Below are 14,110 nucleotides of genomic sequence, written 5' to 3' on the forward strand. Positions count from 1 at the left end.
AGGCAGCAGCAGACACACACACACACAAAGCAAATACAGTACAGTACTGTGTTAAACATGAACTACTAAAAAAAAATAAAGGGAAAGAAACATTTTTCTTCTGTATAGTAAAGTTTCAAAGCTGTATTAAGTCAATGGTCAGTTGTAAACTTTTGAAAGAACAACCATAACGACTTGTTCAGTGTTACAAACAGTTCAGAGTTATGAACAACCTCAATTCCCAAGGTGTTCGTAAGCCTGACGTTCTACTGTAGTTTGGACTCAACTTTTGGGATTCTCTGTAGTTTAAAGGATAATGATGTGAGAAGACTGTAAAATAAAATGATGGATTTAGTTAGGAATTGATTAGGGCATGAATGAGGATTAGAACAGAAGCAGTCTCAAAGTAAGGATAAATTATGGCAATATATCACCAGCTGTGATAGGCAGATTAATAAAAAAGGGAGATGTATAATTCCAAGGTTTGTGGCTTTGGAAACAAAGTTAAAATCCAGATAAACCACATGATTTTATGCCTGTAACCATCAGCCATATTTACTAGGACTGTCAATTAATTGCAGTTAACTCAAGCGATTAATGCAAAACAAATTAACTACATGAAAAAATAGTTGCAATTAATCGCAGTTTTAATCTCACGGTTAAATAATAGAATACCAATTTAAATTAATTATAAAGATTGTGGATGTTTTTCTACATTTTCAAATATATTGATTTCAATTACAATATAGAATACAGTGTTCAGTGATCACATCATATTATTATTTTTATTGCAAATATTTGCACTGTAAAAAAGATAAACAAAAGAAATAGTATTTTGCAATTCACCTCATCCAAGTACTATATCATGTACAATACACCTCATCCAAGTATCTCTTTGTCATGAAAGAGCCACTTACAAATGCAGAATTTATTTTACATAAATTCACTGAAAAGGAAAACAATGTGAAAAGTTAGAACCTACAAGTCCACTCATTCCTACCTGTTGTTCAGCCGATTGCTAAGACAAACAAGTTTGTTTACATTTACGGGAGATAATGCCTACTTCTTATTTACCAGGTAGCGGGCAGCAATATCTATTTACTATTTACCCTATTCCTTCCCTACCTGTTTGCCATGCTCATTGATTGTGTAATGTTTAAATTTAGATTGCAGGATCTTGGTGGCAAAGATTACTTTTTCTATGAAGAGCCTAACACATTTTTGGGTGCTATCAAACTAATAATAATAAGATTAATTTGGATACAGATTTTTTTAACCTGAAGGATTTACTTCATTGTTTACAATTCTGTGGAAGTAATTATGGTAGCTAGAAGATGACAAAGAGTGAGAGAGAGAGAGAGAAATCAAAGATCATAGAGAGAGAGCTACAAAGTCAGCAACAAAAGACAGAATTCGGTGTAAGGTAGAGGATGTCTTTTAGCACTTCTGTCAAAACAGAGAAAACCCAAGAACAAAGAGAGGAGGAAAAGTAGAGTACTTCTAGTGGCTCCATCGGGGTGGATAAACTGCCTCTGGACAGCTACATGATCTGGTTTTATGAATCTGTTGGTAAATTTATTTGCTTCCTATAGCCCAAATGAAGAGTATGTGTGTGGGGGTGGCGGGTGGGGGGAGGGTTGTATTGTACAAGGAAATCTACAGTTTACCAGTTGGGAAATGCAGGCTTTTTGAATAATACAATGTTTTAACAAGTCTCAGTCTCATTTTTTTCAGCCCACAGTGCCATACAGTAGCATAATCATAATTAAAATGTTTAATACATACATTCAGTGTTCTAAGAAGATAATTAGAAAAAATGAAGGTCACTTATTTTGCAACCAAATACTGTCAGGTTTTTAACGAAAGATTTTGCTATTGACTACATTGACCATCATTTTTGAGAAACTTATATGTATACTATGAATTACTCTGAAATAAAAAACTGATAAGGTATAGGAACTAAAACAGAAAAAGCTGACAGGAAATACTATGCTAATTATATTCACATGCCAAATCACAATATGTGCACAATATGCATACTGTAAATCATGGGAAGCAACTACTTTAAAGGAAACATGCAATAATAATACACAAGAACCAGGGAACACAGCCTAAATTAAATCAGATTTGACTTACAGATTTCCCCATTCTCTACATGGAAGAGAAACAAACATGAAACTACATTGCTTTATGCTATTTGGTGCATTTTTAAATATAGCAACTTCAGCTGATAAAACACTGTACAACTTTTGTGGTCTGAATTAAACTTTCCCTCATTGACAAGTAGTATAATTTTAGAGTTCTAATATCTAAATAAAAAATGTCAATCTATGTTTTTGCATGAATCAAAAGGTCTGCTACCAGAAAATAATTTAAAAAACAACAATTTTAAGTAAAATATAAGTCAGTTTCTAGTACAGCTTCTGAAGAGAACAGTATTTTAAAGTAAAACTCTATCATAACCAAACTGATATTCTGCATTTGGAATAGGTAAAAAATTCCAAAGAAAACAGGCTCCTAAGTGACAGAAGTTTCATTTTCAAGAGGATCTAAGTTCATTTGACTTTCAGTTTACTATTATTATTATTAAAGGTTAGCTCTTACAAACTTACACATCTACACAGTAAACCTCCCCACCCCTCCATGGCAGTGAGTCTCAAGAGCCCAGGTCAACTAACTTCAGCTTGCAATATGGGGCTAAAAATAACAATGTAGATGTTCCTGCTTGAGTAGGAGACCGAGCTCTGAAACCTAGGATGGAGTAGGGTCTCAGAGCCTGAGCAAGAATGTTTATACTGCTATTTTTAATCCCATAGTGCATGCCCAAGTCAGATGACCTGGGCTCTGATACTCCCTGCTGCAGGAGTTGTCTGCAGTGTAGACATATCCTTAAGCTCCTGTCTTGCAGCTTACATATGTGGGGAAAACCCTGGTACCTGGGTAGAATCTCATTGACTTCTGAGGGCACAGGGGTCCACCAATCTGTTGTAACTCACAAAAGTGGGGCCTAAGTCTGTTTAATTAGAGTACATGATTGAATGAATTTCTTAGGACAATATTTAGCATCTTCTTTGCAGTTATTTTCAATAAGAACATTATACGTGTAATATGACAAATGTAAAATGTGAAAATGCTTCCTCTAAAGCACGGTTACAAGTAATGCAAATGTATCAGTCACCCAAATTAGCACTTATTGCCCAAACATTCGCCTCCTCTACGCTTCACGTAGGGCCTCATCTTGTAAAAATGTATGCATGTAAATTCTGCCCTTGACTTCAGTGGCACTACTCCTGTCTATAAAATTACTGGCATGCATATACATTTTTACACGATGAGGCCTGAAATAATACCAGAAAAAGGATAAAACCAGAAACTTATTAAAATCACATTTGTACTTACGGCTTCATGTTGAAGATATCTTTAAAACCTGTTATATTTGTTTCTCTATTTTTGTGCTTTTCAGCTATAAACTTTTCTTTAGTCCAGGTCATTTGCACTTTTTCAGGTGTAGCAGCAGCAGTATCACACTTAACAACCGCTGCTGAATGGGACGCAGTGTTTCTGTCATGTATTAACTGAGCCTGAAAAAAAATAAAATAAAGAGAACAGGTCAAAATATAGTCGTTTTAGAGATACAAAGAAATTTAAATCACTGATCTGCACAACCTAAATCAATGGGAGTTGACAGACTTTAATTGGAGCATGATCAGCCCCAAGAGGTTTACAAACTATGATACCTTATGCTGCAAACACATGCTTAACTTTAACATTGAAGCCAACAGAACTACTCAGATACATGAAGTTATTCATTTGTGTTTACTGGGGTCTAATTGAGAGGCTTATTTTTATAATTAAAACTAAAGACAATTTGCTTTAATGAAAATTTGAGTCCAAATTACTGTGCAACTTCAATTCTAATTTGAAGATTTTCCTGGGAATTTCCATATGTTTAAAAAGATGTTTTTCCAAGCTGTGATTAGGGTACCCATTAAGAGTGAAAAAAAGACCAAAAATATATCTGCAAATACTTTGCACTAAGTAGCACTAGCAGAGATATCAGAAACAATTAACACTGAATTGGTATCTGAAATAAAAAAATCAATGTCCCTGTTTAGGACAGCAATAATGTCTAACTGTCTTTCATTGTTATGGAACAGAAGACATTTACAATTACATTAAAAAATGCAAAGGGAGGGAATATTTTGTGTTAGAGATACTTGGATTTTATTTCATTGCTTAAATGGAAATTAACACAAATATGCCCACAGTGTCTAAAGTATGTGGAATATAAAGAAACACTAATGTAATGCCACGAACTAGGATACCCATCTTTGGACATAAACATTTAAAGTGCCATATTTTCATCATAATTGAACTAATAAAGAAATTGATGAGTGACATTTATAGTGTAAAGATTCAGATGTTTCACCAGAATTATACAAATAGTGTTGCTCTCTATTTTTGAGAAGTATATCTTTAGGGGGAGGTTTGCACTCCAACAGTGAAATTGACTTCAGGGGGGCCAGAATTTCATGCTAGGTTTCTGACTAAATGGACTTAGAGATGCTTCAGCACTGGCTATATGCTGCCTGATACATGATAGACTTCTAAATGCAATTTTTATTTTAAATATTTTGAAGGAGTAAAATATGCTTCTCAATCGAACTCCTCAAATTCTAGAAATTACTTAAATGAGAAGGGAGAAGTTGAAGATATCTTTGCTAATTTTCTTGAGACTTTTAGAAATTCCAGACATTACTTCTCAGGAAAATCTATAAATGAGAGAAGATGTAGTATAGTGACAGTTTGTAATAGCAGGTATATACACAAAAGATAGTGCCGTGATAATAAAAATAAATCATAGTAGGTAATATTAAAATCTAAATTTCTTGATTGATTGTTTCCAGACAAGAGAAAGGAGAGGACAAAAAGGTTGTTTTCTATCACATCACTACCTGCATCAATTTTGTTTAACCGCAATTATTTATTTATAGGAGGAAAATGGGCAAATGTTTTGTAAAAAGTTTGAAAGCTTTAGAGAAAAAAATCTGCAATTTCATTTCCAGTCTTTAGTACTACATTTTCTAAAGTGGCACTGTAAGTGTTGTAATGAGAATGGAATATCCAGTCAGTACTACTTCAGACTACCTCTTCTTCTGGATTGTCATTAGGCAGCAGAGCCTGTATATCTTGACCAATGGGCTGTGGACTAGAGTAGCTTTTTCTTCTGACTAAGCCTTGAGACTCATCAGTGATGCTCTGAATCTGGGACGTGAAGGTCACCAAGTACAACCAGCATACAAAAAAAGGATATAATTAATTATGCTACTCAAATAACAATATGTCTTTATTTAAATAGCTGAAAGTGGGAGTATTCTGAAAACAGATACAGATGCCACTATGTAATTGTGTTTGCCTTTTACAAACATGGTGCTCATTTGCACAAATTAGCATAGCGATATATTTCTAAAATTTGATTGAAGCACTACTTTGAATTTAAAAGAAACAGAGATCAAAGAGCTATTTTGTACTCAAACAAGCAGACTGTACACAAAAGGAAAAAGATATTTACTTCAATAGAAGGTCACACATGTAAAAACCTAGCTCCATAGTAAGTTAATGAGTTTGTTTTCTTGGTAACAGACAAGAATTTTTACACAAACCCAAAAATAATTTTAGAAAAAACACACACACACAAAACATGTATTGAACAGCCAAACTCAAACACTCGTAATAAGATTACTAAACAACTATTGATATATGTTCAGTTTACATTTAGGTTTTGCCAAGGTATGTTGAATATATTGTGACAGGGTCAGGCCAGGCTATAGGAGAGTAATAGAAGGCAGATATATTAGCCCCAGGCTAAGTAGGTCCCTTTTCCCTGGGTGCCTGAATGCAATCATCTACATATAAGATTCATATCACTATCTGGGATATACTGGGATGTAGTGTTTTGGAAGGTGAGAGAACAAGCCATCAACAAAAGAAGCAGGAAATCATTTGGGGGCTTCCAGACCCAGTGTGTTTTTACATTAACACAACCACAAACAAGAGCAATAAAAAAGAAGAAATATTGAATTAAGGCCAAAAGGGACCATTATATAGTCAACTTTGACTTCCAGTATAACACCAGCCATGGAATTTTATCCAGTTATTCCTGTATTGAGTCAAATAACTCGAGCTTGACTGAAGTATGTCTTCCAGAAAAGCATTCAGTCTTGATCTGAAGACTTCAACAGACAGGTCATCCACCACTTCCCTTAGTAGTTTGTTTCAATGGTTAATCACCCTTACTATTAAATTCAAATTAGAAACAAGGCACAGATTTTTGTCTACCTTTATCTTCCAGTCATTGGTTCTAATTATAACTGTTTCTGCTATATTAGATTAGATTAGAGCCCTTTATTATTTGGTATTTTCTTCCTGTGAAGGTACTTATACACTGTGTTCAAGTCACCTCTTGATTAAATTAAAGAGACTGAGCTTCTTAAATCTCTGTGTACAGCACTTTTTCTCAAATCATTTTTGTGGTTCTTCTCTGCACCATCTTCATTTTTCAATATCCTTTTTAAAGTGAGGACACCGGAACTGAACACAGTATTCCAGTATCTGTCTCACCAATGCTGCATCAGAGGTAAAATCACTTCCCTACTCCCCCAGTTTATTCATTGAAGAATCACATTAGCCCTTTTTGCCACAGCATCACACTGGGAGCTCTTTTTTAATTGTCTACTGTGACTCTTAAATCCCTTTCTAGAGTCACTGCTTTCCAGGATACAGTCACCCATTCTGTAGGTAAGTTCTGCATTCTTTGGTCCAAGATGTATGACTTGCATTTGTTGTATTAGAAAATGCATTTTGTTTGAACGGGCCCACCTGATGAAGCAATTCAGTTCACTCTGTATGATTGTCCTGTCATCATCATTATTTACCACTCCACCAACTTTTGTACCCCCCTAAAATTTACTTCCAGATCACTGATAAAAATATTGAACCCTGTTATGCTTAGAACAGATTCCTATGGAGCCCCACTAGAAACCCCTGCTTAATGATGTTTCCCACATGGCAACTACTATTCAAAGCCCCCTTCTAAACTAGGATTAGATATGACAGAACTTTCATTTGACTTTATTTCTATGCAATGTTATAAATATTTATGGACTTATTATTATTACTTTGAATAAATTAACGGGAATATGACTTTTCCAAGTGAAGTGACTATAAAGTAATTCAGAATTCACTCTCATAAAGGAAACATACAAGAGGGCTTATCTGTTAGAGAGGCAGTGTTTTCTAATACAAGACTGGCATCTCTGCCACTGACTGACTATGTGGCCATCTCACCTGTGTGTGACAGTTCTCCATTGTTAAAAAGGAATAATACCTCCCTACTTCACAGGCATGTTGTGAGCATTAATGAATGCATGTATTTTGAAGATGACAACACTATCATATAAGCATGAAGTTAAAAAAAGAAGAAAAGAGTATTTTTTTACCTGTGTGAATAAGAGAGCATTCGGGGAGCATAAGATTATTCAAGAATATTGAGATTTAAATAGCAGAAATGAATTTAAGAGATTTTCACTGACGGATTGAAGACATGGTGCAGATATATGCCAAAATCCAGAGTGTTGCATGAATATATTTTATTTTAAAAATACATTTTTATGAATAAAGCTATGCAACAGTTTTGCCATGATTTTTTTCCTGCAGTAAATTAAATTAAAATGTTGAAACATTATAGACTCACAGACTTTAAGGCCAGAAAGGACCATCATGATAATCTAGTCTGACCTTCTACACATTGCAGACACATAAGTTCACTCACGTACTCCTGTAACAGACCCTAACCTGTGGCTGAGTTGCTGAAGTCCTCAAATCATGATTTAAATACTTCAGGTTACAGAGAATCCACCATTTACACAAATTTAAACCTGCAAGTGACCAATGCCCCATGCTGCATAAGAAGGCAAAAAACCCCAGGGTCTCTGCCAATCTGACAGGGGGAGATGGGGGGAATTCCTTCCCAACCCAAATATGGAAACCCTGAGCATGTGTGCAAGACCTGGGAAAGAATTCTCTGTAGTTACTCAGAGCCCTCCCCATCTAGTGTCCCATCACTGGCCATTGGAGATATTTGCAGCTAGCAATCACAGATCAGCTACATGCCATTGTAGGCAGAGTCATCATACCATACCCTCCATAAACTTATCAAGCTCAGTCTTGAATCCAGTTAGGTTTTTGCTACCCCTACTCCTCTTAGAAGGCTGTTCCAAAACTTCACTCCTCTGATAGTTAGAAACCTTCATCTAATTTCAAGCCTAAATGTATTGATGACCAGTTTATATCCATTTTTTCTTGTGTCAACAGTAACACTTCATTTAAACAACTCTCCCTCCCTGGTATTTATTTCTCTGGTGTATTTACATAGAGCAATCGTATCTCCCCTCAGCCTTCTTTTGGTTAGACTAAATAAGCCAAGCTCTTTGAATCTCCTCTCATAAGGTAGGAGACTCAAATTCATCTGATCATCCTAGTAGTCCTTCTCTGCATCTGTTCCAGTTTGAATTAATCTTTCTTAAACATGGGAGACCAGAACTGCACACAGTATTCCAGATGAGGTCTTACCACTGCCTTGTATAATGGTACTAACACTTCCCTGTCTCTACTGCAAATACCTTGCCTCATGCATCCTAGGACTGCTTTAGCCTTTTTCACAGCTGCATCACGTTGGCAGCTCATAGTCATCCTGCGATCAACCAGTACACCCAGGTCTTTCTCTTCCTCTGTTGCTTCCAACTGATAAGTCCCCAGCATATAGCAAACATTCTTGTTAGTCTCTAAGTGCATGACTTTGCACTTTGCACTATTAAATTTCATCCCATTTCTATTATTCCAATTTTCAAGATCCTCCAGATCTTCTTGTGTGATAGTCCGGTCCTCCTCCACATTGACAAACTCCCAACTTTTTCTCATCTGCAAATTCTACTAACACACTCCCATTTTTTGTGCCAAGATCATTAATAAAAATGTTAGAAAGGTCCCAAGACTCATCCCTCAGGAACTCCACTACCAACCTCCCTCCAGCCTGAATTCACCTTTCCATATGACCTGTTGTAGATTCCCCTTTAAGCAGTTCCTTATCCACATTTTAATTCTCATATTAATTCCCATCTTCTCTAATTTAAATAATAATTTATCATCTGGAACTGTATCAAATGCCTTACTGAAATCCAGGGAGATTAGATCTGGTACATTTCCTTTGTCCAGAAAAACCCAGTTATCTTCTCAAAGAAAGAGATCAGGTTGATCTGGCATGATCTGCCTTTTGTAAAACCATGTTGTACTTTATCCCAATTACTATTTACATCTATGTTCTTACTACTTTCTCTTTCAAAATTTGTTCCAAGAGCTTGCAGGCAATTGACGTCAAACTAACAGGCCTATAGTTTCCCAGATCACTTTTCTCTCCTTTCTTAAAAACAGGTACTTGTGATGTTCTATATTTTTTTGGTCATCACTCTTACAAGACTATGATAAATTCTGTACAAAGTACACCTTGTGAGATATCATTTGAAAACTCATAATCTGCTGAATATTGTTGTCCTGGCAAAATGTGTGTATCAATATTGTATGAGAAATTATTAGATTCTACTATGTATCGTTGTTATAACATGCTCCAAAGCAGTCACAAAACATTTTTTCAGAGACAAAGACACCCTAGTACCCCACTTAGGTGTTAAACAGCTATCAATGTCATTCTTCATCAACAGGAAGGTGTAAACAAGAAATTTACATTTCATCACAGAGACAGTTCAACCCTCACATCCACAAGAGACTATGTGTTGCCTACACCCCAGCTGGGGGTAATCCTCAAAGAGGGGAAGATGATATAAAAATGAGAGACAGTGGGATAGCAAGGCTGGTGCATATATCATTTTCTTTGACAAAATGACGGACTTTCTATGAGCTTGCATTGTTCAGTAGTGTGCTGGACAGCACAAGATGCACATTACTGGGGGAAAGTCTGACACTAAGAATTTGCAGGTGTCATCCTGTATGTAATTCATGAGTGACTAGTCAGTGTGCTCATGTGTTTAGCTGTGAGTAAATTTGCATGCTGAAGGCTGTGTGAGCAGGCCAAGAGTGGCTGTTCTGACAGCAAAGCAGTGTAAAAGGCACCCCAGGCTAGCGATTAAAGGGGACACAGCTGTTCAACAGTCCAAATTGTACTCTGGATAATGTCATAGTACTATATTAGCAATTCTCCGGTCACAGGGTACGACCTCAGAGTTTACGGATTCATTAAAAATCCTTGCTATATGTTAGATATATAGTGTAATTTTCTTAATTGCTTTATCACGTCTTGCAGATTTCAAACGCTGACATGATGGCAAAAATAGTATAAGGTTGCATCATCTATTTAACTCAAAATAATATATTTTAAAATTCTTCAGTTAAATTTTTAAAATCCTTAAAACCCAGGAAAATAGATATGTTTGATGACAAGCATGCAAACACAGATGCTTTTAGTGCAGTATTTTAAACTCCAATCTACTGTTATAGTTATTCTGGAACTGTAGTAATTCTAGTATTTCAGTATTGTTTAGAGCTAATATTAATGACTCATTACACAAAAAGATAAAGTAAATCAAATATTCTCTTACAACTGATAAACCAGTACATAATTCATAACAAAAGAGGTTTTATTTTATTTACTTGTTATGAAATTGTTAGAGATCATGGCCTAGCATTACCATTTCCACTTGCTTATACTTGGTTTTCATAAAGTTTATAGTCAAGTTAAATTGTTTACCTCTCTTTCCCTTTCATTCTTAGACAGCTGCATCTGTTTTAACATCTGAGATCTCTGCTCCATCATAAGAGTCTTCTCATATGTGAATGCTGAAATATCATTTTCAAACTGCAAAATAAGTATGCCATCATTAAAAGGAGAAAAATCTCATTTACAACCCCCCTCCCGCCCCGTCATTTGGGTAACATCTTGGGGTTTGCTTTAATTTGTGTTAATTTATATCCTAACAGTATTTCCAATATCTAAATATCTTCTGTTTTCAATGCTTTGGAATTCTAATTTTCAAGTCTACACAGTATTAAAATACTCCTTCAAAAATATGCCACTAGACACTGTATCATATCAGAAAAATTTAAGATACAAGACTTTCCATTGTTCTGTTCTTATACAGACTGCAGGAATGAGGATGGGCTAAAGGCCACCTTTTAAACCATCTTTGCACCTCCTGTATTCTGGCCCCAACCTGCTAATGCACAGGCTTGTAACTGCACCTCTAGCATGCATCCAATGGTGGGAGGGCTTGAGGGGAGTGGTCGTAGTGCAGAACTGACCCAAACTCTACACTGCCTAAGGAACAAGCTAACACTAGGGGTATTTTCTGGGGGACTGATTCCACACAATTTGCAGTCCTTTTATGCACCAAAGAAGAGTAAAGAGGCAAGACTTTAATAAAGAATATGGTCCTTTGTGTCTTGAGACATTGATCAAAAATTAAGTGAAACTATATAATATAACAAAATAGAGATAACATTCCTAATGAGAACAAAATAAATAAAAATATCTATTTAAAATATGCTCTTACAAATTAGTAAAATATTCTAACTCAGGTTGTTATGACTGGAAGAAGTAGTGGGATTAATCAAACTGAAAGTACATTAGAACCACAGAATACCAGAAATAGTTATTTCACACACAACAAAATACAAAGCATAAAACTGGCATTTTGCCAAATAAGAAGCACAAAGAAGTTCTCAGAAGGTAATATTTTGCAAATATATGTGTGGCAGTTCTAAAGAACTCATGAGGTAAATCACTACTCAAAATGAATCTCTGAAAGAAATGGTTTTAACATGGTTTTGAAAGGATCACCTGGATTTAGATTGAAATTAGTAAATGCCAGAAGACAGCAATTTCTTCTCCATTACTGTAAATACATTACCAAATCTGAAAATTTCACAAAAAACACAAACCAACATGGACTACAAGATGACTCTGCCAGACCAGAGCTGTTTATCCATCTATCTGTGGACATGTAAATCAAGTATTTGTCTCAATCACAAACACTAGTTTTAGTTAAATGCAGATGAGATTTAACAGGAAGAGGACAGCAGGGGGAAAAAGCTTTGTCTTGGGGTGCACTTTGAAGGTTTGTTGTTCTGTAACTGGGGGACAGGGACAGCACCCTGTTATCCTGAACTCAAAGAAGTAATCAGGCAATGTGATTACATTCATGAAAATGAGATCCCAACTGGTCCTGGTTGGAAATGCTGCAAGAAAGCTTTAGGTCAGATAAGACTGCTTCTAGGCAGATGGGTAGCCTGTTAAAGTTAAGTTTAATCTATAAGAAGCATGTTATACGTCAGTATTATATGTAACCATTTCTGTTTCCACTTATTATCCTTACTCACTATCTCTTAAATCTTAATCTTTGATAATAAATTTACGATTGTTTCACTATACATATATCTCAGTGCTGTGATGTTATATGTTGCTGATCCTGAGAAGTACCAGTCAAGCTGTGTGTAGACTGTTCCTTCAGGAATATTTTATCTGGTAATTTCTGTGAGTATCCAGTGACAAGGGCTGGAAACTACAGGGGGATGCTTTCAGAGGGGCATGGAACCGGGGTGCACCTATTACTAACCTGCATGGCAAAGCAAGGGGTTAGTAGAGCCCTGAAGAGATTGTTTGGGTGACAGACTGGAGGTGTCAGTTAAGCACAAGTTATTCTCACTTTTGCTGAAGCAGAGGGGTAACAAGGGGACTCATCATCCTGGGCATCCCAAGCAAGTGTAACACATATCCTTCATGGCATCATGGGTCAAATGAATCACTCAGTCCTGGCTTCAATACCCACAACCTCGACTCCCTCACTGAAATGGCTCTTGAAGCTAGTGTTTTCATGGATCTCTTGAAGCCTCTCCTAGGCCTTGATTCAGAAAAGCATTTAAGCAAAGGGTAACTTTAAGAACATAAGTAATCTCACCGAAATCAATGGGATTACGAATGTGCTTAAAGTTATGCCTATACTTCACTGGAGTAGGATCCTAATTCTCTTTGCCTTTACAGTCCCCTCTCAAACTGGAAACACAGAGGAGAGGTTACTTACCTTTCAGTAACTTGAGTTCTTTGAGAAGTGTTGGCCCTATGGGTGCGCTACCATAGGATATGAGCATGCCCTTGCACTCTCAGCCAGAGATTTGAGTTATCAGTGTCTGCAGGTCTGCGCCTGCATGCTACACTACACAGGGATTAGACTAGATGACCTTTGCAGTCCCTTCTAACCCTATGATTCTATACAGCCTCATGCTTTGGAGTGAGGAAATATGGGGAGAAGTGGACCCGCCACCATTCCAGTTCCTTGTCAACTACAAAGCCAGAGGGGAAAGAGGGTGGGGAGCACCCCTGGAGAGAAAATATCTTGAAGAAGTCAAGTTCCTGAAAGGTAAGTAACCTCTCCTTCTTCTTTGAGTATATGTTACTATGGGTGCTCAACCACAGACTCCCAAGCAGTAACTCAACATGGAAGGGGGTGCTGAGGAGGCAGATCCAAGATGGTGCAGAGGACAGCATCAGCAAAAGTTGTGTCTATCTTGGCACAGAAAGAATATTGTAATGTTTTGAGAACATGTGAACTGAGGACCAAATTGCGACCCTGAAAATTTCAGAGATAAGGATGTCTTTGATGAGGGTAATAGAAATGGACTGAGTCTTAGTGGAGTATGCTGCCACTTTGAGGGGGAGTTGTACCACAGCAATCTTGTTTCAGGCTATGATGCCACCCACTTTGATAATCTTTGAGAAGAGATCAATTGTCCTTTCATTCATTCAGAAAAGGATATGAACAGTCTAGGGGAAATCTGGAAATGCCCTGTGAGCATCTGAAGTGTGAAGGCATGTCACTTCTGTGGAGGAGTGAAGCTTGGGGAAGAACATTGGCAGACAGTTATCTTGCCTGATATGGCATAAACCAAGGATTTGGTATAGTGTGATCTCAACATGATAGAAGGCAGTGTAAGATGGGTCAGCCATGAGAGCTCTGAGCCCTCCCACCCTTCTAGCCAAGGTGACAGCTATCAGGGAAAAGGTCTT

General features: G+C 36.7%; 1 protein-coding gene across 4 annotated transcripts in view; it reads right to left on the bottom strand.

The window, feature by feature from the left end:
- SLC12A7 (solute carrier family 12 member 7) overlaps positions 1-14,110 on the bottom strand; it is a 339,376-nt gene that overhangs the window by 7,730 nt on the left and 317,536 nt on the right. For all 4 annotated transcript variants that reach the window (XM_048839506.2, XM_048839505.2, XM_075125474.1 and 1 more), the window contains 2 exons: positions 10,799-10,906; positions 3,379-3,560 (listed from right to left, as the gene is read on the bottom strand). In XM_048839506.2, coding sequence (XP_048695463.2) covers positions 3,379-3,560; positions 10,799-10,906 — 290 coding nt within the window. The remainder of the gene's footprint in view (positions 1-3,378; positions 3,561-10,798; positions 10,907-14,110) is intronic.

Source organism: Caretta caretta, chromosome 2 (genome assembly GCF_965140235.1).
Source record: "Caretta caretta isolate rCarCar2 chromosome 2, rCarCar1.hap1, whole genome shotgun sequence".
Taxonomy (NCBI): domain Eukaryota; kingdom Metazoa; phylum Chordata; order Testudines; family Cheloniidae; genus Caretta; species Caretta caretta.